Source organism: Orycteropus afer, unplaced genomic scaffold (assembly GCF_000298275.1).
Source record: "Orycteropus afer afer isolate SDZICR_OR568_19922 unplaced genomic scaffold, OryAfe1.0 scaffold00019, whole genome shotgun sequence".
In the NCBI taxonomy this organism is placed as follows: Eukaryota; Metazoa; Chordata; class Mammalia; order Tubulidentata; family Orycteropodidae; genus Orycteropus; species Orycteropus afer.
In genome coordinates this window covers 20,737,889-20,762,794 of record NW_006921606.1, presented here as the reverse complement: position 1 = coordinate 20,762,794, position 24,906 = coordinate 20,737,889, and the positions used below count along the sequence as shown (strand labels likewise).

The 24,906-nt window shown below is 40.6% G+C and overlaps 1 protein-coding gene across 1 annotated transcript in view; it reads left to right on the top strand.

Annotated features, from left to right (window-relative positions):
* The window catches only part of SLCO3A1 (solute carrier organic anion transporter family member 3A1), a 383,148-nt gene extending 378,505 nt beyond the window's left edge, over positions 1–4,643 (top strand). The window contains exon 11 of the mRNA XM_007959974.2: positions 4,561–4,643. Within this exon, the coding sequence (XP_007958165.1) occupies positions 4,561–4,643 (83 nt within the window). The remainder of the gene's footprint in view (positions 1–4,560) is intronic.
* The last annotated feature ends 20,263 nt before the right edge of the window (positions 4,644–24,906 follow it).

Below are 24,906 nucleotides of genomic sequence, written 5' to 3'. Positions count from 1 at the left end.
TATATATTTTTTCTTAAATGATAGAATTGGGTGTTGGGGTAGGGAGGTATCTGTGGGATCTAGGAAAAAGAGAGCCAATTCAGATACATCCAAATTCAAATCCCTTCCATTTCCTCCACCAATATAAAACATTGTCACTAAGAAGCTCTCATAGATGTTCCAGGTAGAATAATTGGTAAGCAGGAATAAAAGGTAAGGAGTCCTGAGTGAAATGAACATTAAGGGCTTGACTTTTAACTGAAAGGTTGGAAGTTCTAACTCACCCAGAGGTGCCCCAGAAGAAAGTCTAGGCATCTGCTTCTGAAAGGTTGCAGCCAAGAAAACCCTGTGGAATCCAATTCTGTTCTGCAACACATGACATCACCATGAGTCATAACTGAAATAAAAAATAAAAATTTTAAAAGTAATAATAATAATAGCTGATACTTATCAAGTACTTGCTTTGAACCAGTTGCTAGGCCAAGCATAGTGTGTGTGTGTGCACATGTGTATTATGTATGTGTAATTATATATTTATAATCAGTTCACTTAATCTCAAGAAGGGAGCTCTGGTAGCATAGTGCCTAAGGCACTTGACTGCTAACCAGAAGGCTGGCAGTTCAAACCCACCAGCCACTCCTCGGAAGGAAGGTTGGGCAATCTACTTCTGTAGTGATACCACCTCAGAAACCCAAGGAGGTGACACTATGAGTCAGGTCTGACTCGGCAGCACATAACAACAATCTCAAGAATGGTTATTAGCTCCAGTTGGTGGTGCTGTACCTAAGGCATTTGACTGCTAACCAGAAGCCTGGTGGTTCAAACCCACCAGCCACTCTGTGTAAGGAAGACTAGGCAATCTACTTCCATAAAGATTAACCACCTCAGAAACCCGAAGGGGGACACTATGAGTCAGAATCAACTCAATGGCAGTGAGTTTGTTTTTTGGTTTAAAATGAGCCTTGGAAGCCTTCAATAATTAGCTCAAGTCACAAAACTAGGAGTGACAGAACTGAGATTCCAACCCAGGTCTAATCCAAAGCCTATATCCTTGGCCACTGTGGGTATTCCCTCCCAAGTGGGCAAGATTGAGGGACCCTTCCTATCCAAAGGGACTGTGTTATCAGGAAGACTCAACCCAGTGGACTGTGAGACCCTGCATGCTCTCATATGCTGCCGGATATAACAGGTCCAGGGTACCATAGCAGCTGTATTCTGGGGATGCCCCTTCTTGTGTCCTTCCTAGTCTTAGCTCTGAGCCATCAGCCTAGTGATCCATTTATATGAGGTGTTCTACCAGAAGTGGAGACATTAAAAGGAAGTAGGAAATTTATCCACTCAACTCCATTCTGAATGGACCTTCAAAGCACCAAAATGCCAGGGAAATCTTGCTCAGTGGCAGCTGGCATCTCCAGAGGGGAAACCCCAGACTCCTCCCAAACCCAAGGCCACTGCCTCCACACCATCCACCCCACAAGGAGCTCTGCCCTGACCTAGGGGCTTCAAATACAGCAAAGCTGGCCACTGGTTGGATATAAGTCTACTCTACTCTCAGATGCTACTCTCTTAGGAACAGACTTTCTTAGAATTTTTATTTTTGTAATAACTCACGCTAGTGATTTGATGATTACCAGGTTTGAATATTTTTCCATAAGTTATAAGTGGTTATGTTCTTTGGCTATAGACAAATGGAACAACATAGTATATTATATAGAGGTTTAACATTCTAAAGGTTGAGATTTTACTCTTGCATCACATCCCCCCAAATAATGTTTTTCTTAAGTTCATATTAATCTGTTGGAAGATGACCCTCATGGATATATTTGTCAAGACTCTTTGAATCAGCTAAGGCTATAAAATGATTTGGAAGTATGCTGTGTAGGAAGTTTCATTACAAGAGAACCCTAACTGAACATATAAAGTATACTCTAGTCCAGTACCTTAAAAGATGGAAGAGGCTAGGAGGTTTGTGCTGTTGTTGTTGTTGTTGTTAATGAAAACCAACCAACACTTTAATGATGTGAATAACCATAGAAATAAAACTTTGGGTGTTCATAAAAATACACACCAGGGTCTTAAGACTCCTAAAGTAAAGCAACCCTACTACACACTGTTTAAATAGAACTTACAGACTTTTAAACACAAGATTCAGTCTTCTTTAAGAAATCAAAACCAAACCTGTTGTCATTGAGTCAATTCTGACTCATGGTGACCCCATGTGTTACAGAGAAGAACTGTCCCATGGGGTTTTAGGCAGTGCCGTTGGGTGGGTTCAAACTGCCAACCATTTGGTTACTAGCCAAGCACAAACCATTTGTGCCACCCAGCAGTGATGTAATAATTTCCAGTTAACTTCCAGACATAAAATGTTGATCTTTGATGGTACCCAGATCTGATGAGTGCTCACTGATGTACAGGTTGTTGTCATTATCTTTTTCATGGACATCATTACTTCATGGTCATAAATTGTCTAGTTTTAACAGAATGCAGAGCTCATGTTTATTGAGAGCCTGCTACATATCCAGTGCCATAAACACATGATCCCAGGGAATACTCCCAGCAGCCCTGTCATCCTAGCCCTATAAAGTAAGAATTAATATTCTCACTTTTCAGATCAGAAAACTAAGGCTCAGCAAAACTAAGCATCTCAGGGTCACACAGGTAGTTAGAAAAGTCTCCAGGTGCCAATGCCAGGTCTGACTGGCTCCCAACCAATGCTCTTGCCACAATACTGATAGTCACCAAAGTGAGAACACAGAGCCTGATGCTGGAGAGCCTCTCTGAAGCCAGCAGGGTACCTGCTATCAGAAGCCTCTCACCACCAGAAAGATTCTGAAGTTTCAGGAAAGCAAGAGAGGTGAGAGCATCTGCAAAACTGTGCCTATGGACACAGGAATGTAAACTGAGAAACTGCTTTTCCTTTTATTAATTAAATGTTTGAGACCTTTCAAAAACTCCCTTTCTTCTTCAGCCACAGCCACATCAGCAGTTTTCTTTGCATTCGTTGGTTGTCATCAAGTATATTCTGACTCATGGTGACACTGTGCATGGAGTGCTTCATTGGGTTTTCAGTGCTGTGACTTTTCAGAAGCAGATCGCCAGGCCTGTCTTCCAAGGTACCTCTGGATGGGTTCGAACCGCCAACCTTTTGGTTAGTAGTCAAACACTTACTCATTTGTGCCACCTAGCCACTCATTACCCTCTGTCATATTCAGAGCAAGAACCAATACAGCTCTGTTGCATCTGCCCCACCCTCCTCCAGCCCCCTGCTCCTAAAGCTTCCCACAGAACTGCCTGTTGTTATGTTGTTATTTGCCATCGAGTCGGCCCCAACTCCTAGCGACCCCACCTTGGGTTTCCGAGGCAGTATCACTACGGAAGTAGGATTGCCCAACCTTCCTTCCGAGGAGTGGCTGGTGGGTTTGAACCGCCAGCCTCCTGGTTAGCAGTCAAGTGCCTTAGGCACTATGCTACCAGAGCCTAGACTACAAGAATTTAAGCCTGTGAAAATTGAGAAAAGATGCTCCAAATTACCCATATGTATGTCTCATATGGGTGCAAGCTCAGCTGCAAAATCCTGAGGGAAAGGAGTGACATTTCTAAACTATCACCTTTTGTACCACCAGGTCAAAGTCTAAAGAGGAGAAACACATGAACAAGGACTTTATGGCACCACTGTGGGCACCGTAAACTGTTTACCATTTGTAAATAGGAAAGTTGTGTATTATGGTCAATGAGTCTGACATGGCCTGTAAATAATCATAGGGACTGAGTTAGGTTTTTAATGTTTTTTTAAATGAAGACATAGTATTTATTTTTAGAATGTCATTGGTTCAAAAACCTCCCTCCAATAAGGAAAGTGTTCCACTCAGCAGGTGAATGTGTGTGACTGGATGAATAAACAAGCAGGTCCAACTGCTAGAAGAGAAAACATGGCATTATGATATTAGGTGGTTTTCTCTGACATGAAGCCACCTCTTCAATAAGGGCCCACAGCAACACTTAGAGCCCTAGAACACAAGCTTTGTCATGGTGATTTACATGAGATAAGGGTAAGTTAATGACTGGGGTACATCATATTTGTCTTCATAGAAGACACACCCACTTTGGGTATTCATATGAACATGTAGAACAATTTGCTGCTCAGAAAGATTTGACCTTCAAAGAGGTCTTTGGGGCTTGGAGTCTGGTCTCTTAGGGTTCCCAAACCAAACCCATTGCCATCAAGCCAATCTTGATTCTAGTAACTTCGTGTGATACAGAGTAGGATTGTGCCTCACAGGGTTTTCTTGGCTGTAATGTTTAGAGATGCAGATCACCAGGCCTTCCTTCCACAGCGCTGCTGGGTGATTTTAAGTCACCAACATTTAGGTTAGTAATAAACCACAAACTGTGCCACCCAAGGAGCCTTCCCTTGGGGTTACATGGAGGGAAAAGCAAGACCTGATTGACATGGGCCTCTGCTCTTGTCCACTCCACTCAAAAGTGGATGCTATTAGATAAGCCTAAGAAATAAATAGGAAAACCAGAAAAGACCGATCTCTTTTTCCTCTTGGCTCTTCTTCCCTCCTTCCCCTTTAGGCACAGAGTACCAAGACATTGAGACCGAGAAAACCTGCCCCGAGTCACACTCACCTTCAGAAGACTCCTTTGTGAGAAGCTGAGGGACTGGCCCCCTCCTCTTCCTGCAGAGAACAGCCCACCACGGCCCACAGACCTCGCTGGCCTGACTTAATGTGCTCTGCCCTGCCCAAGAACCCAGGGGTCTCCCGTGTGGATTATCCGGCCAGTGTGCAGTCCTCTGAGGCCCAAGCCCAGGCCTGTGATGAGGACTCGCCAGGTGATTTGTGGTCAGGAGTCCTCTAAATAACCTCAGAGTAGGCAATTTTCCTGGGAATCTAAAAAGCAGTGTTGACCTGGTGTGCAAATTCCCTCCTGCCCATCCCTCCTGTGGCTCCCGGGGTGACGGCTTGCTGATGTGCTTTAGAAACACCCTCTTTGGAATGCTTCTCTGACCCAGAGTTCTGACAGCTCTTCCAAAATCAGCCAAGGTTGGGTTTTTAAGAGGAGGGGATAAAAAAATCACCCTTTCCACTGACTGGAGGGGAAAAAACAAAACAGAACAAAACAAAAAAACACATACTCAATAGATTTTGAGTGTGGTATTCTGTAGTTTTGCAGCTTATATTTTCCAGATGAGCAGTTTAGAAATATGTGATGTAAAGTACATCCTGTACGTTTGCTGAAAATTATATTAAAATCACTATTTTAATTCTTCCTCTGTCTTGTGCTGTAATCTCTGCTATGTTTCTTGTGTCGTCGTGTAGAATGATCCTAGAGAGATCTTCAGGAGCACATTTCTGGCTGTATGTGTTCTATATGTATGGGCTTTGAGATGTTCAAAGAAACACAGACTTTGGTGCCAAGAGAGACCTGAGTTCAAATCCTTATCCTGGAATTTAATACCAGTGTGACTTTGATCAGGTGATCTGACTTCTGAGCCCCAATTTTATCTGTAACATGAGAATATTAACACCTGTATTATAAAGTTGTGCTAAGATTTAAATGAGTCCATGTAGGAAGGTGTTGAGCACAGTGCCTAGCACAGCATGGTCACCTAATCAATGGTAATCATTCATTGCTACCCCCATTCCTGGCTGGAATTAGATGTGCCTACATCACTGATAACCCATTAATTCCAACTCATAGAAACCCAATAGGATAGAGTAGAACTACCCCATAGGGTTTCGAAGCCTGTAATCTTTACAGACGCAAACTGCCACATGTCTCTTCCATGGAGCAGCTGGTAGGTTCAAACTGCCATTCTTTTGGTTAGCAGCCTAACACTTAACCATTATGCCATCAGGGCACATTTAATGGCCCTGTACTGTCAGTTGTCTTCCTTTCTGATCCTCCCACTCTCTTGTAAACCCTGGTGGAGCAGGGGATAGAGTCATCTCATTCACCATGATGTCCCCACTGCCTACCATGGTGCACGACAGTTGGCAGGTGCTCAGTAAACAATTGTTGAGTGAATGAATGATAAAGAGCCACAGACCCATTATCCTGTGGAGCTTTGAATTTAGTCCCCCTCCTTATCTGCAGCAAACAGCACTTGTGCTGCCTTCTCTAGGGCCACAGACTCACCTATAAGCCTCACCTCTTGGTCAGGCCTGTCCCACTCTTGTCAGGCCTCCTCCTAATTGACCAGCTTTTCATCCACATCCTCAGTTCTTCATTGGCTGGATTCCTTCCTCATATGGACAGGTTGCTCAGGCTGATACATATCACTGGCATGCATCTTGGCATCCCCACTGCATTACCAATAAAACACAGTATTTCTTATTCCAAGTCAAGAGACTCATCCTTCTATATTTAAGAAGGTCTACTCCATGGAAGGAAAACAGAGTAATCTACTTCTGTAAAGATTTACTGCCTCAGAAACCTAATGGGGATTTCTATGAGTCAGAATTGACTCAATGGCAGTGGATTTGGTTTTTATGGATGAGAGATCTGTTTACACATGTTCAACCAACTTGGGGAGAATAGACAGCTTAGGTTAAACCCTCAATGCCATCTTTCCCAAGTGTCCTACCAGCTATCACAGGTCCTTGACGTCCACATTCTACCCATCTTGATCTAGATCTAAGTCTGACTACACTGCAGACCTAGGAACTGATGCTTGTCTGAATCCTGTCTGTGCCTGTTTGTCCTTTGAACAAAAGACTTGGAATGGCCCCATTTCCCTTATACCACCAACTCTGGTAACTGAAACACTTTTTTTCATATCTCCATCTAGGCTGGATCTTGCTCTCTGTAGCCCATCATACTTTGCAGTTGAGCTCCCTTGAAATCCAGGCTTACCAAACCAATATTACTTGAAGCACTTGCCCCCACCAGCCCTGAGTTGTCTTTTCATTCTGGCATCAGATCAAGTCAGGAAAGAGTGTGCTAGGGCAAGTTACCTTCTCTAAGGCCCAATTACCCAACCTGTAGATGCCATGGAGGCTCTTTCTCAGCCTGGCCCTGTTATTTATGTGATTGTTTATTTTTTTGAAAAGCAATATGATTTATTCTCTCTGGCATAAAAATTCCAAGAAAATGCAATTTCAACATTCTCTGTCCTGATGTGAAAAGATGCTGAAGCAGCTCAAAAAAATGGTTAGCAGTTCCTCCTGGGAGCTGAGCTTCACTGACTCTGGAAATTCAGTAGGAAGCAAAAGAAGAAAAGCAGGGAAGGGCCATTGCTTAAGGCATCAGTGCTTCCAGTCCAATATTTCACATTTGTTTTCTATCCACTCTCCAGCTCCATCTCATTTCTTAACTTTTCCTTCACAAATGTAATAAGATTATGGAAGTCACTCAACCACTATTTTATCTTAACCTCCAAACCAAACCCAAACTCACTGCCATCAAGTTTGATCCAACTCATAGAGATCCCTCCTTGGGTTTCCAAGGTGGAGTTCAGGTAGGGTAGTGCCTAAGGCATTTGATTGCTAATCAGAAAGCTGGTGGTTCAAACCCACCAACCACTCCTCAGAATGAAGATTAGGCAATCTACTTTCATAGTGATACTGCCTCAGAAATCCAAGGAGGGGTTGCTATGAGTCAGAACCGACTCAACAGCAGTGAGAGTTTTGAGTATCACTACGGCAGTAGATTGCTCAAAGATATATTCTTATCTAAAGTCAAGAAATCTATGTTTTTGTTGTTGTAGTTAGGTGCCGTCGAGTACTCTCCGACTCATAACGACCCTATGCACAGATCAAAACACCGCCGGGTCCTGTGCCAGCTCCACAATCCCTGCTATATTCTAGCCCATTCCCACTCCCACTGTGTCAATCCATCTCGTTGAGGGTCTTCCCCTCTTTTGTCGACCCTCCACCTTACCAAGCATGACATCCTTCTCCAGTGAATGGTCCCTTTTGACAATATGACCAAAGTATGTAAGACTAAGTCTGGCCATTCTTGCTTCCAAGGAGCATTCTGGCTGCACTTCCTCCAGGATGGATTTATTAGTTCTTTTAGCAGTCCATGGTACTTCCAGTATTCTTCACCAACACCACAACTCAAAAGCATTGACTTCTCTTCAGTCTTGCTTATTCATTGTCCAGCTCTCACGTGCATATGAGGCAAATGAAAGTACCATGGCTTGGATGAGGCATACCTTAGTCCTCAAGGAGACATCTTTGCTCTTCAGCACTTGAAAGAGGTCCTTTGCAGCAGATTTTCCTAGTGCTATATGTCATCTGATGTCCTGACTGCTGTTTCCATTGGCATCGATTGTAGAACCAAGCAATGTGAAGTCTTTGACAACTTCAAACTTTTCTCCATTTATCCTGAGGCTGCTTATTTGTCCAGTTGTGAGGATTTTTGTTTTCTTTATATTGAGGTGTAATCCATACTGCAGACTGGATTCTTCAGTCTTCATCAGTAAGTGCTTCAAGTCATCCTCACTTTCAGCAAGCAAAGTTGTGTCATCAGCATATCTCGTTAATGATTCTTCCTCCAATCCTGATGCCACATTCTTCTTCATAGAGTCCAGCTTCTCAGATTATTTGCTCAGCATATAGATTGAATGAATACGGTGAAAGGATACAACACTGACACACTCTCTTATTGATTTTGAACCAAGCAGTGTCCCCTTGTTCTGTTCAAACAATAGCCTCCTTGTCTATGTATGTGTTCCTTATGAGTACAATTAAGTGTTCTGAAATTCCCATTCTTCTCAATGTTATCCACAAATTGTTATGATCCACACAATCAAATGCTTTTGCATAGTCAATGAAACGTAAGTAAAAATCTTTCTTGTATTCTTTGCTTTCAGCTAAGATCCATCTGACATCAGGAGTGATATCCCTCATTCCACATGCTCTTCTGAATCCAGCTTACATTTCTGGAAGTTCTCTGCAACCAGTTTTGAATTATCTTCACTAAGATTTTACTTGCATGAGATATTAATGATATTGTTCAATAATTTCCACATTCTGTGGGATCACCTTTCTTTGGAATGGGTACAAATATGGATCTCTTCCAGTCAGATGGCCAGGAAGCTATCTTCCAAATCTCCTGGCATAGCCAACTGAGTGCCTTCAGCATGGCCTCCATTTGATGAAACATCTCAGTGGGTATTCTGTCAATTTCTGGAGCCTTTTTCTTCACCAATTCCATCAGTACAGCTTTAACTTCTTCCTTCAATACCATTGGTTCTTGCCACATCCTGAAATGGATGAAGATCAACCAGTTCTTTTTGGTACATTGACTCTGTGTATTCCTTCTATCTTCTTTTGATGCTTCCTGCATCATTCAATATTTTGCCCATAGAATCTTTCAATATTGCAACTCGAGGCTTAAATTTCTTCCTCAGTTCTTTCCGCTTGAGAAATGCCAAGCATGTTCTTCCCTTTTGGCTTTCTAACTCCAGGTCTTTGCACATTTCATTATAGTAATTGGCTTTGTCTTCTTGAGCTGCTCTTTGAAATCTTCTGTTCAGCTCTTTTACCTTGTCATTGCTTCCATTTGCTTTAGGTACTCTCTGCTCAAGGGCAAGTTTCAGAGTCTCTTCTGTCATCCATTTTGGTCTTCTTTCTTGTCTTTTTAGTGACCTCTTGCTTTCTTCATGGATGATGCTCTTGATGTCATCTCACAGTTCATCTGTTTTGTGGTCACTGGTGTTCAATGCATCAAATCTATTCTTTAGATGGTCTCTAAATTCAGGAGGGATATATTCTAGATCATATTTTGGCTCTCGTGGACTTGTTTTAATTGTCTTTAACTTCAAATTGAACTTGTATATGAGCAGTTGATGGTCTGTTCCACAATCAGTTCCTGACCTTGTTTTGGCTGAAGATATTGAGCTTTCCCATTGCCTCTTGCCACAGATGTAGTCATTCTGATTCCTGTGGATTCCATCTGGCAAAGTCCATGTGTATAGTGCTGTTTGTGTTGTTAAAAAAAGTTTTTGTAATGAATGTCATTGGTCTTGCAAAATTCTATCATGCTATCTCAAGCATTATTTCTGTCACCAAGGCCAAATTTTCCAACTACTGGTAATTCTTCTTTGTTCCAAATTTGCATTCCAGTCACCAGTGATAATTAACACATCTTGATTGAGTGTTCAGTCAATTTCAGACTGCAAGAACTTGATAAAACTCTTCAATTTCCTCATCTTTGGTTTTGGTGGTTGGCGTGTAAATTTAAATAATAGGAATATTAACAGGTCTTCCATCTAGGAGTATGGATATTATCCTATTACTGACAGCATTGTATTTTGGGGCAGATCTTGAAACATCCTTTGCAATGATGCCATTCCTCTTCAAATTGTCGTTCCTAGCATAGTAGATCATATGGTTTTCTGATTCAAAATGGCCAAAACCAATTCATTTCAGCTCACTAATGCCTAGGATATTAATCTTTATGTGTTCCATTTCATTTTTGACAACTTCCAATTTTCCTAGATTCATGCTTCATACATTCCATGTTCCAAACATGGATGTTTGCAGCTGTTTCTCCTCAATTTGAGACGTGCCATGTGAGCAAATGGAGGTTCCAGAAGATTTATTTTATCCATATCATTAAGGTTGGTTCTACTCTGATAAGGCATTTCTTTCCCAGTTGTGTTTTGAGTGCCTTCCGACCTAAGGGGCTCATTTTTCTCCACTGTATTGGACAATGTTTCCAGGCTATTCATAAAGTTGCCCAGTAATGTATGAGACAGTATTTCTCTGCTATTCATAAGGTTTTCCCTGTCCAATTCTTTGAGAAGTGAATGGCTTCTTCCTTCTTCCTAGTCTTTTTCAGTCTGTAAGCTGCATTGAAACCAGTGCAACCCTGCTGGCTTTTGAAACACCAGTGACACAGACTCAAGCCTCACAGCAATGTGCAAGCCACCACAGTATGACAAACTGACAGAGAAGTTCATCTCCCTTAGATATTGGCAATCTCTCCACCCTTCCCTTACCTAATTCCTACCTGGATCCTGCTGCTTTTGTTGTCTCTGGGGCTCACTCCCTTTCCTGCCTCAGAGGGTGGGTCCTGTCTGCCACCAGAAATCTATAGCCTTCCATGTTTAAAAGGAAGTTGTGCAGTCTACTTGTGTAGTGATACTGCCTCAGAAACCCAAGGAGGGGTTGCTATGAGTCTGGTCTGACTTGAGGGCACATAACAACAATAACATGAGAGATCTAAGGAGCTGTGGTGGCACAATTGTTAATCACTCCATTAATAACTGAAAGGTTAGCAATTAGAACCCACTAGCTGTTCCGCAGGGAAAAAAAGACCAGCAATCTGCTCCTGTAAGGATTACAGCCTAGAAAACTATGGAACAGTTCTACTCTCACTGTGCACTGTGGTCACTATGAGTTGGAATCAACTCAACAGCACACAACAACAACATGAGAGATCTAGGTTCCTGGGTGGTGCAAACAGTTTGTTCTCAACTTACTTACCTACCCACCATAGAAGATAGCCTTGCTCATTTGCTTCTGTGAAGATTACAGCCAAGAAAACCCTATGAAGCAGTTCTACTCTATAAACTCAACAGCAATAGATTTGGTTTGTCTGTTTGTTTTTTATGAGAGATCTGGAGTCTCTGGGTGGTACAAATGGTTAACTCATGAAGCTGTAAACTGAAAGGTTGGAGGTTCAAGTCCACCTAGCGGCACCTCAGAAGAAAGGCCTAGCAATCTCTTTCTGAAATATCAGCTAATAAAATCCCTAAGGATCACAAAATTTCAATCCACAACCTATCATGGGGATGGCACTCGACTGGACAACATTTTGTTCCATATGTGTGTTGCTGTTAGGTGCCATCAAGTTGACTCCGACTCATAGAACACTATGTACAACAGAGTGAAATGGCCCAGTCCTGTGCCATTTTCACAATCTTTGCTATGCTTGATGCCATTCTTGTAGCCACTATGTCAATCCATCTCATTAAGCATCTTCCCCTTTACCAAGCGTGACATCCTTTTCCAGGGACTGGTCCCTTCTGACAGCATGACCAAAGTAGGTGAAATGAAGTCTGGCCATTTTCACTTCTAAGGAAAATTCTGGCTGTACTTTTTCCAGGACAGATTTGTTCATTCTTCTGGGAGTCCATGGTATTTTCAGTATTCTTCACCAACACCACAATGCAAAGACATCAGCTCTTCTTATATAGGGTCATTGTAAATCAAGGGCAGACTCAATGGCAACTAACAACAACCATAACTTGAGAGATCTGTTCCCACGTGTTCAACCAACTTAGGGAAAATTGATGGCTTAGATTAAACTCCAAAGGCCGTCTCTCCCTAAAGTTCTATCAGAAACTATGGGTCTCCAGGATCATGAACCATGTACACAATCATCCCATCTCCATCCAGATCCCAAAATCCAACTTGACCTCTTTCTCAGTCTTTGTGAAAATGTTAGTCATGCACCCAAAGCATGTTGCACAATGCAAATAAAAGCAGATTGTTTCCATCATCTCTAATGTGGACCCAGAACCACTAATGCACCCATTTTGTAAAGAGCTGATGCTTCTTTTTTTCCTAAAGGCTATGCTTAAGGAACTACTGTAAAACTGCTTCCATAAGTCCACTAAGAAGAGTCTGTGGTTAATGCACAGAGCAGAGACTGGCTTGCTTTTTAGAAAGCTCTAAGATGTGTCATAACCTTCCTGAGTTCTACATGTCCCCAGTTATGAAATGTATGAACATGTATTTATCTGATTCTCAAAGAAGGGCTTCTCAGATCTTTGAGTATTTCATCAGGCAATCTGCTTCTCTGTTCCTAATGGGGAAATTAAGGGGTAAAATAAAGAAGGCAATTAACATAGGAAAAGAAAGTGGGGTGACAAGTGCACACATTTGTTTGACCAGAAATATAAAAAAACAGACTTAGGGGCATGAATCTGATATAACCAAAACCATTGGTCTCCTTTGAAGGGAAAACCTTTTCTTATGAAGCTTCCTTACATTGTTTGTCACCAAAAACCTTCCTCACAATATGCATATGCAACAGAACCATCTTCCAATGAAATGGGAAGGGAAAACCTTCTATCCCCAGGCTTTACACCTCTAGCTCAACAGCTGGCTCCTTTTCCCCAGATGCTTAATTCAGCCCATTCCTACCATTCACTTTTCTTTGGGGAGTTACTCTGTATCGAGGCAATTATATTTTCATAGTAAAATCAGTGTTTGATATAAAGTAAAAGAGAAAATAGCCCAAAGAAACTAGCAGTTCCTTCTGTTGTTTCTAAAATAATTGTTGCCTAGCATTTCAAATTTTATGCCAATGATGAGGCATTATAATCCAATGCTAGAAAAAAAGACATATGTCTTGAACATTGAAGATCACATTTTAATTAAACTGCGTTGTGCCTAGGAACCTGACCCTGCAAAGACCAAATCATCGCCAACTATTTCTGCAGATGGTATCAGCAGATCAAACCTGACACCACGGTATTTACTGGGGAGTTACAGAACTCAGAACCCCATGCTGGGTGACCAGAACCAGTTGCCATGGAGTTAATTCCAATTCATGGTGATCCCATGTGTATCAGAGTAGAACTGAGCTCTACAGGTTTTCAATGGCTGTGATCTTTTGGAAGAGACCACTAGGCCTTTCTTCCAAGGTGTCTCTGTGTGGGCTCAAACCACCAATCTTTTGGTTAGTAGTTGAGCATTTAACCATTTGTGCCACCCAGGGACTTCTGTCTTCCTATGTTGTTGTTATGTGTCGTCGAGTCGGACCCAACTCATAGCGACCCCTCCTTGGGTTTCCGAGGCAGTATCACTATGGAAGTAGATTGCCCGACCTTCCTTCCGAGGAGTGGTTGGTGGGTTTGAACCACCAGCCTTCTGGTTAGCAGTCAAATGCCTTAGGCACTGTGCTACCAGAGCTCCTGTCTTCCTATGGTTCCTGTACATACGAACTGCAGAGAAGATGATTCATTTCATTTCAGATTTTGAACTGATGTATATCACATTTAAAGCAAGGCTGTGGTTTTTAATGAGTCAGTTCATAAAGGAGTCTGCAAAGTTCTCAGCACACAGTGGGTGCCCCATAATGAGAAACAATAGGAGAGGTAGGATGATTTAGTGAAAAAAAGTCAGTAACTATGTTTGCATCTCAGCTAAGCTGTTCACTAGCCTTGTCAGGTTAGGCAAGTCAGGTCACCTCTGACCCTCAGTCTTTATGTGACTATAAAATGGAAAGTTTACTGCCTGTTTTGCAGAGATATTGCAGGAAGTACAGCCCAGCATCAGTCCCTGGTGAGGCTCAAAATGTAATGAGTTTCATTGAGAAGCTCATCTTTGGTGGTATAAACATAAAACAGCTTCTGATTTTCAATATTTGCTACCACAGTGCTCTTTGGAAACCTTCTTTCCTGCTGGGGAACTACTCCCTTAATGACTTCTCAGTCAATCCCTTAATTTTTGAGTCATTTTATTTTTTTAAACAGCTTCATTTCACTTATTAAAACTCAGTTCTGAACATATGAGAACTTCAGTCTCATAGTACTTTCTAAGGGCAGGCCAGACCTGTGGCTCAGGGGCCTGAAGTGGAGGGGGAAGAGTGGTCTGCTCTTTTCCATACTTCCTCTTCCCTGCCACAACTCCTCTCCTGATGGAGGTGTGGAAGCTTAAGAGAGAAACACTATTTCCTTATCAGACTGTTGTTATTATTCTTAGGTGCCATGGAGTTGGCTCCAACTCATAGAGACTCTAAGTACAACAGAACAAAACACTGCTCGGTCCTATGCCAGCCTCGCAATCCTTGCTATACCTGAGCCCACCATAGCAGCCACTGTGTCAATCCATCTCATTGAGGGTCTTCCCCTTTTTTGCTGACCCTCCACTTTACCAAGCATGATAGCCTTCTCCAGGGAATGGTCCTTTCTGACAACATGACCAAAGTAAGTGAGATGAAGTCTGGCTATTCTTGCTTCCAAGGACCAGTCTGGCTGCATTTCTTCCAGGACAGATTTGTTAGTTCTTCTGGCAGTCTATGGTACTTTCAGTATTCTCTGCCAACACTATAACTCAAAAGCATCAACTTTTCTTCAGTCTTATTTGATATCCATCTTTCACATGTATGTGAGGTGATTGAAAACACCATGGCTTGTGTTAGACGTACCTTAGTCTTCAAAGAGACATCTTTGCTCTTGAACACTATAAAGAGGTCTTCTGCAGCAGATTTGCCCAGTGCAATACATGGTCTGATTCTTTGACTGCTGCTTCCATTGGTGTTGATTGTGGAACCAAGTAATATGAAATCTTTGAAATTGTTCAATCTTCTGTCCGTTTATCATGATGCTGCTTACTGGTCCAGTTGTGAAGATTTTTGTTTTCTTTATGTTGAGGTGTAATCTATACTGCAGACTCCAGTCTTTAATCTTCATCAGTAAGTGCTTCAAGTTATCTTCACTATCAGCAAGCAAGGTTGTGTCATCTGTATATCTGAGGTTGTTTATGACTCTTTCTCCAATCCTGATGCTATGCTCTTCTTCATATAGTCTAGCTTCTCTGATTATTTATTCAGCACACAGATTTAATTAGTAAGGTGAAAGGATACAACACTTATGCATTCCCTTCCTGGTTTTAAACCATGCCAGTATTCCTTTGTTCTGTTCAAAAGACAGCCTCCTACTCTCTATATATAGGTTCTTGGTGAGCTCAATTAAGTGTTCTGGAATTCTCATTCTTCTCAATGTTATTCATAATTTATTATGATATGATGAATGCTTTTGCATAGTTAATAAAACATAAGTAAACATCTTTCTGGTATTTTTTGCTTTCAGCCAAGATCCATGTGACATCAGCAATAATATCCCTTGTTCCATGTCCTCTTCTGAATCCAGCATGCATTTCTGGAAGTTCCCTGTCAATATATTTTTTTTTTTTTGCTGCAATTGTTTTTGAATTATCTTCAGCAAAATTTTACTTGTATGCAATATTAATGACATTTTTTGGTAATTTCTATGCTCTGTGAGATCACCTTTCTTTGGAATACGTACAAATATGGAGCTCTTCCAGTCAGTTGGCCAAGTAGTTGTCTTCTGAATTTCTTGTCATAGACAAGTAAATACCTCCAACGCAGCATCTGTTTGTTGAAACATCTCAATGGGTATTCTGTCAATTCCTGGAGCCTTGTTTTTCACCAATTCCTTCAGTGCAGCTTTGACTTCTTCCTTTAATACCAGCAGTTCTTGATCACATGCCATCTCCTGAAATGGATGAACATTGACCAATTCTTTTTAGTACAGTGATTCTGTGTATTCCTTCCATCTTCTTTTGCATCATTCAATATTTCATCCACAGAAACTTTCAATATTGTAACTTGAGGCTTGTATTTATTTTATTATTTTTTTTTCACTTCTTTGAGCTTCAGAAATGCCAAGCATGTTCTTCTGTTTTGGTTTTCTAGCTCCATGTCTTTGCACATTTCATCATAATAATTGACTTTGTCTTCTCCAGCTGCTCTTTGAAATCTTCTGTTCAGCTCTTTTATCTTGTCATTTCTTCCATTTGCTTTAGCTACTCTCTGTTCCATAGCAAGTTTCAGAATCTCTTCTGACATCCATTTTAGTCTTTTCTTCCTTTCCTGTCTTTTTAATGACCTTTTGCTTTCTTCATGGATGATGTTCTTGATGTCATCCCACAATTCATCTGGTTTTCAATCATTGGTGTTCAGTACATCAAGTCTCTTCTTTAAATGGTCTCTAAATCCAGGTGAGATATAATCAAAGTCATATTTTGGCTCTTGTGGACTTGTTTTAATTGTCTTCAGGTTCAACTTGAACTTGCATATGAGCAATTGATGATCTGTTCCACAGTCGGCTCCTGGCCTTGTTTTGGCTGAAGATATTGAACTTCTCCATTTCCTCTTTCTACAGATGTAGTTTATCTGATTCCAACTTGTGAATTCCACATGTATAGCTGCTGTTTATGTTATTGAAAAAGGGTATTTGCAGTGAATAAGTTGTTGGTCTTGCAAATTCTGTCATGCGGTCTCCATTGGTAAAATATTACTAAGGTCATATTTTCCAATTACTGGTGATTAATCTTTGTTTCCAGGAATTCTGGTAGCATAGTGCCTAAGGCACGTGACTGCTAACCAGAAGGCTAGCGGTTCAAACTCATCAGCCACTCCTCGGAAGGAAGGTTGGGCAATCTACTTCCATAGTGATACTGCCTCAGCAACCCAAGGAAGGGTCTCTATGAGTGGGGTCTGACTCAATGGCACATAACAACAAGAACAATCTTTGTTTCCAACTTCTGCATTCCAATCACCAGTAATAACACATTTTGATTGCCTGTTTGGTCAATTTCAGACTGCAGAAGTTTGTAAAAATCTTCAACTTACCCATCTTTGGCTTTGGTGGTTAGTACATAAATTTTAATAATAGTAGCATTTGCTTGTCTTCCTTGTATGTGTATGGATGTTATCACTGACAGCATTATAATTCAGGAAGGATCTTGAAACATTCTTTGTGATGATAAATGCCACACCGAATCTTCAATTTATCATTCCTGGCATAGTAGATCATATGGTTGTCTGATTCAAAATGGCCCAAACCAATCCATTTCAACAGTTCAAACCCATGAGCCACTCCTCGGAAGGAAGATTGGGCAATTTACTTCTATAGTGATACTGTTTCAGAAATGTAAGGAGGGACGCTATGAGTTGGATTTGACTCCACAGCAGTGAGTTTTTTTTTTTTTTTTAATACCTAGGATATTGATCTTTATGCATTCCATTTCATTTTGACAACTTCCAGTTTTCTTAGATTCATACTTCATACATTCCACATTCTGATTATTAATGGATGTTTGCAGCTGTTTTTTCCCATTTTGAGTCATGCCACATCAGCAAATGGAGGTCCCAAAAGCTTTACTCCATTCACATAATTAATGTTGATTCTACTTTGAGGAGGCAGCTCTTCCCAGTCATATTTTGAATTGCTTATGACCTAAGGGGCTCATCTTCCAGCACTATATCAGACAAAGTTTCAGGGCTATTCATAATGTTTTCCAGTACTATATCAGACAGTGTTTCACTGCTATTCATCAGGTTTTCATTGGCCAATTCTTTGAGAAGTAGATGGCTTCTTCCTTCTTCCAAGTCTGTCTTAGTCTGGAAGCTCTGATGAAACCTGTCCAACATGGGTGACCCTGCTGGTATTTGAAATACCAGTGGCATAGCCTTCAGCCTCACAGCAACATGCAAGTAAGTATGACAAACTGACAGACAAGTGGTGGCTAAACTTGCTGCCATCTCTCGTCATCATGGCTGATCTAGCCCCTTCTGTAAATCCTGATCCAATAAGACAGTAAAGAAAGATTTGACCCCAAATGAGCTATCTCTGACTTTGCGTCTCCCTCTCAGAAGGCAGCTCCAACATCTGACAGACACTCGGGTGCCAACTATCAACTTCATTCACCTACAGTAAACACCTGTTTCCCCTACATTGGATGAACCCCCAACTTCGTCTTTCTCTTGGCCTGAGTTCTGAGAATGAGGTATAAACAGGGCTATTCTTCCCCTGGGCTGTCTTTGCCTCCCACCTCTGGCCGTACCACAGCCCCTCTGTTAAGTGTCGTTTCCACACCTCTCCTTGTCATTCTCTTGTAGCAACTGGATGATAGCAGCTCATGGGTTGGAATAGCATGCAGCTGGTATGCAGCATGTCAGCCTCCTCTTCTCAACAAAACCCAAGCTTTACAAGGAATTGCTTTGGGAACCCCTTTTCCTCAATTTTGGTGAAGGAAAATAGTTAATTCTTCTCTTCATGAATGTCCCCACTCTGCCCCCTCAATAAAGGTGATCCCTCCTCCCTTTTCCAGCCCTTTTTACACACAAAATGTAGGTAGGGGTTGGAGGAATGGTAGGATTGGTGGTGCCAGTTTTGCTAAAAAGGGAAAAATCAAGCTCTCCCCCCAGTATGTCACATCACTACATTATGCTAATATCATCAACAAAGGAGAGCTATCCAAGACTGTGGCTCTAAGATACCCTTCTGACCTGGAACTGAAGCCATTCCTGGAGACCACTTTTTAGCCAAATAATAGGCCCATAAATGAACCATAACACCCGAGATTAACATGCTCCTTAGAAGTTAATTATACAAGATTGAAAAGACAACATTTTCCCAAAAACAAAGACAAAAGGGCACAAATGAGTAGAAAATTCGGAAGAAAGGAAACAGAGAACCCAGGACAGTAATGATGAGAGTGCTGACACATTGTGGAAAATGAAACCCAATGTCATAGAACGTTTTATATACAAGCTATTGAATGGGAAACTAATGTGCTCTGCAAAATTTCACCTAATGTACAATTTAAAAAAATTGAAAAAAGAAAAAAATAAAAGAACTATCTATACAGGATCAAAGTAACAACGGCACCTTGAAAGATTAGGAACTTTAGGGGGCAGTGAATTTATATTAATGGGGAAGAACCAACTCAGAAAAGGAGGTAAGAATGGTTGCACAGCTCAAAGAATGTAATCAACGTCACTAAATGGTATATCTTGAAACTGTTGAATTGGTGTAAATTTTGCTGTGTATATTCTCAACAACAATGACCAAATAAAATTTTAAAAAATAAGAAAGTGAATATCTGCATTTCAGGTTGGTACAGGGATTAAATCCACTGTCATTGAGTTGGTTCTGACTCACAGTGACCCCTATTGGCTTTCCAAGGCAGTAAATCTTTACATAAGAAAATTTGGCTTATCTTCCTTCCACAAAGCACTTGGTGGGATGGAACCACCAACCTTCTGGTTAGCAGTCAAATTCCTTAGGCTCTGCACAACCAGACCTCCTTGTTATGGGAATTAGATGAGATAATATGTGTTGAGTTCTGACACAGGATTGTTGTTGTTTTTAGGGGCCATTGAGTCATCTCTGACTCATAGTGACCCTATGCACAGCAGAACAAAACACTGCCTGGTCCTGTGCCAGCCTCATGATCCTTGCTATACCTGAGCCAATCATTGCAGTCACTGTGTCAATCCCTCTTGTTGAAAGCCTTCCCCTTTTTCATTGACCCTCCACCCTACCAAGCATGATAGCCTTCTCCAGGGAATGGTTCCTCTGGCAACATGACCAAAGTAGGTAAGACAAAGTCTGGCCATTCCCACTTCCAAGGAGCATTCCAGCTGCACTTCTTCCAGGACAGATTTGTTAGTTCTTTTGGCAGTCCATGGTACTTTCAGTATTCTTCGCTGACACCACAATTCAAAAGCATCAACTCTTCTTCGGTCTTCCTAACTCATTGTCCAGCTCTTACATGCATATGAGGCAATTGAAAATACCATGGCTTGGGTTAGGCACACCTTAGTCTTCAAGGAGACATCTTTGCTCTTCAGCACTTGAAAGAGGTCTTTGCAGCAGATTTTCCCAATGCTATACATCATCTGATGTTTTGACTGTTACTTCTGTTGGTGTTGATTGTGGAACAAGCAATAAGAAATCTTTGATAACTTCAATCTTTTTTCCATTTATGGTGATGCTGCTTGTTGGTCCAATTTTGAGGATTTTTGTTTTCTTTATGTTGAGGTGTAATACCTACCGCAGACTGTAGTCTTTAATCTTCACCACTGTCTGCTTCAAGGCATCCTTACTTTCAGCAAGCAAAGTTCTGTCATCTACATATTGCAGGTTGTTAATGAGTCTTCCTCCAGTCCTGATGCTGTGTTCTTCTTCATATAGTTCAGCTTCTGCAGTTCCTTCCTTATTTTAAATCATGTAGTATCCCCTTGTTCTGTTCAAATGACAGCCTCCTGGTCTATGTACAGGTTCCTCATGAGGTCAATTAAGTGTTTTGGAATTCCCATTCTTCTTAATGTTATTCATAATTTGTTATGCTCTACACAATTGAATGCTTTTGCATAATCAAGAAAACATAGGTAAACATCTTTCTGGTATTCTTTGCTCTCAGCCAACATTCATGTGACATCAGTTATTATATCCCTCATTCCACGTCCTCTTCTGAATCCAGCTTGCATTTCTGGAAGTTCTCTGTCAATATACTGGTGCAACGATTTTTGAATTGTCTTCAGCAAGATTTTACTTATGTGTGATATTAATGATATTGTTTGATAATTTCCACATTCTGTGAGATCACCTTTCTTTGGAAGAGTACAAATATGAATCTCTTCCAGCCAGTTGGCCAGGTAGCTGTCTTCCAAATCTTGGCATAACTGAGTGAGTGCCTCTCTAGCACAGCATCTGTTTGTTGAAATATCTCAGTGGGTATGCCGTCAATTCTGGAGCCTTGTTTTTCACCAATTCCTTCAGTGTAGCTTGGACTTCTTCCTTCAATACCATTGGTTCTTGAATATAAGCCACATCCTGAAATGGAAGAACATTGACTTGTTTTGGTACAGTGATTGTGTGTATTCCATCCATCTTCTTTTGATGTTTCCTGCATCATTCAATATTTTGCTCACAGAATCTTTCAATATAGCAACTCAAGGCTTGAATTTTTTCTTCAGTTCTCACAGCTTGAGAAATGCTGAACATGTTTTTTCCTTTTGGTTTTAAAACTCCAGGTCTTTGCATATTTCATTATAATAATTGACTATGTCTTCTCGATCTGCTCTTTGAAATCTTCTGTTCAGCTCTTTTATCTTGTCAATTCTTCCATTTGCTTTAGCTACTCTCTGTTCAAGGACAAGTTTCATAATCTCTTCTGCCATTCATTTTGGTCTTTTCTTCCTTTCTTGTCTTTTAATGACCTTTTGCTTTCTTCATGGATGATGTTCTTCATGTCATCACACAATTCCTTTGGTTTTCTGTCATTGGTGTTCAATGCATCAAATCTATTCTTTAGATGATCTCTAAATTCAGGAGTTATATAATCAAGGTCATATTTTGGCTCTTGTAGACATGTTTTAATTCTCTTCAGCTTCAACTTGAACTTGCATATGAGCAGTTGATGTTCTATTCCATAATCAGCTCCTGACCTTGCTATGGCTGAAGATATTGAGCTTCTCCATTGCCTCTTTCCACAGATGTAGTCTGATTCCCATGTACTCCATCTGGTGAAGTCCACATGTATAACCACCATTTTTGTTGTTGGAAAAAGCTATTTGCAATGAATAAGTCATTGGTCTTGGACATTTTGTGGAGGCCTAGCAAAGTACTTTACACATTTGTTTTCACTGACTCTGCATAACCTCCTATGAAATGGGGGTCATCACCTTCACATTATTGATGAGGAAACCACGGTCATATAGATAGCAAGTAGCAGAACTCAGATTCAAACCTAGGCCAACGGGCTGATATGAAATGAGGGTGTTTGCAAAACATTCTTTGTGATGATGAATGCCATGGCATTCCTCTTCAATTTGTTATTCTCAGCATAGTAGATCATATGGTTGTCTGATTCAAAATGGCCAAAAATGGTACATTTCAGCTCATTAATGCCTAAGATATCAATCTTTTTGAGTTCCATTTCATTTTTGATAACTTCCAGTTTTCCTAGATTCATGCTTCGTACATTCCATGTTCCGATTATTAATGAATGTTTGCAGCTATTTCTTCCCAATTTGAGTCATGCCACATCAGCAAATGGAAGCCCCAAAAGCTTTACTCCATCCACATCATTAAGGTTGGCTCTACTCTGAGGAGGCATCTATTCCCCAGTCATATTTTGAGTTCATTCCTATCTGAGAGGCTCATCTTCTGGCACTACATCAGACAATGTTTCAGGGCTATTCATAAAATTTTTCAGTACTGTATCAGACAGTGTTTCACTGTTATTCATAAAGTTTTCACTGGCCAATTCTTTGAGAAGTGGATGGCCTCTTTCTTTTTCTGAGCCTGTCTTTTATCTGGAAGCTCCATTGAAACCTGTCCACCTTGGGTGACCCTGCTGGTGCTGGTATTTGAAATACTGGTGGGATATCCTCCAGCCTCATAGCAACACACAAGCCACCACAGTACAAAAAACTGACAGGCAAGTGGTGGGACACAGGATTGGTGCCTAACAAATGTTTGTTTCCTCTGGCATATGGCACATAATCTTTTTACTGAGAAGACAACGTCTATAAGAAATGAACACACTCAAATATAATTAAAAGCCTCAACATTAAAAACAAACAAAAAAGACCAGTCAACCAATAGGCGATGACAACAATAAATGACTTTTCCTCCAGGGAAACCTGGAAGCCTCTTCACCATCTCATAATGAACAATTACCTTATGCATGAAGCCTCAGGTAACTTCTAACCTTCAGGTAGTTCATTACTTGTAGGTTTCCAACTTAATCAAAGATCTGGTATGGATCCCTATACCTATGGGGTCCTGTGGCAAGATCAAAGGAAGCCCTTTAATTTACAACCTTGACTAAGGAATACAAGTCTCTAAATAATAATAATAATAAAAACCCTCCAAGATACACTATATATTCAAGTGTTCTTATTGAGTAATAGCGACAGGAGAATGATCAGAATTCAGAGAGGAGAGAAAGCCCTAAGAACTGGAGTACGTAGAAGAAGTATTCTCAGAGGGAGAGATGAACAAAGGCCTCAAAGGAAAAATCTCTTATTTAGGCTTCAGGTAGGGTGTCTTGTCCTGCCCATGGGAATGCGCTTCTGAAAGGAGGTGAGGCAGTGGTTACAGCAATAAAATTTCTGCAAATAGACATTAGGATAACAATCACAATGTACCAAACACTGGACCAAATGCTTTACAAATGCTGTCTCAATCCTTGCAAACACCCTTATTTCATATCAGCCTGTTGGCCTCGGCTTGAATCTGAGTTCTGCTCCTTGCTATTTATATGACCATGGTTTCCTTATCAATAAGGTGAAGGTGATGACTCCCATGTCATAGGAGGTTATGAGGAGTCAGTGAGAACAAATGTGTAAATCACTCAATACCTTGCCGGGCCCATAGAAAATGTCCAAGAGATGAAAGGGCTCCTTGAGTACATAGGTAACCAATCCTCTTACATTTCCAAGTCATCTGACAGAGGGTTAAATTTCTACCAGAGCTAACTTGCATGAGTAAATAATTATAACAGCAATTATTTCCCTGAGGACAATTATTTGCCATTGGCATTTGCACCCACAGATATTACATGCATAAGAAGCAGATTCACCCATTGGCAGATAAACATAATTAAATTGGAAAAATGACATCCAATAGCTGATTGGATTAATAAAAGAAACTTATTCCCCAGAGGTATTTCACAAATGATTCTCCAAGCTGGATCATATTTATTAAAAGCTTATACTCTGAATTCAAATTATAAATTAATACCTCCCTGAAATCAGCATGCATGCAACACTTATAAACACCATGTACCTCTGAGAAGGTATGGTTATGACAGTTTTATAAACCACACAGGTGAACACAAACACACACACACACACACACGCGTGTGCAAGTCCTTTTGATTTTTGTATAAGAGTAGAAATATAAGAGAAATAGTATTTTGTAGTAAGAACAATTCTGCAAATATTTTAACTGAATAATATGTCTCCTGGTTTGAGAATTATTTTTAAAAATTGGGCAAAGACATGATATAAATAATTTCTGCCCTTAAATTCTACAAGTACATTCTGCAATGGCTATATGTAGATTTGGCTGAAAAAAACTTAAAAAATAATTTCTCATAAATTCCACCACAAAGTATTAATTATCAGTGTGGTCCAAATTTATGGACCCTGAATGATAAAGCACTTTAATTTTCTTTTTGGTGGTATTCAATTCTCTAATTGTTCTTCTAGTTATGAACACAGGTCTAGTTTTCATTTTCAGAATCTTTGTCTACTATTTCCCACTCCAAAAGGCTCCAGATAATTGGTATCTGTTATTTACATGAATTTTTATGCAGCTCTTCAATTATGTGTTTCAATAGCAGTCTACATTGGTGTACTTCTCAGGTGCTTGAAATACTTCTGTGAGGTAGAGATAAGAAAGGTATGAAA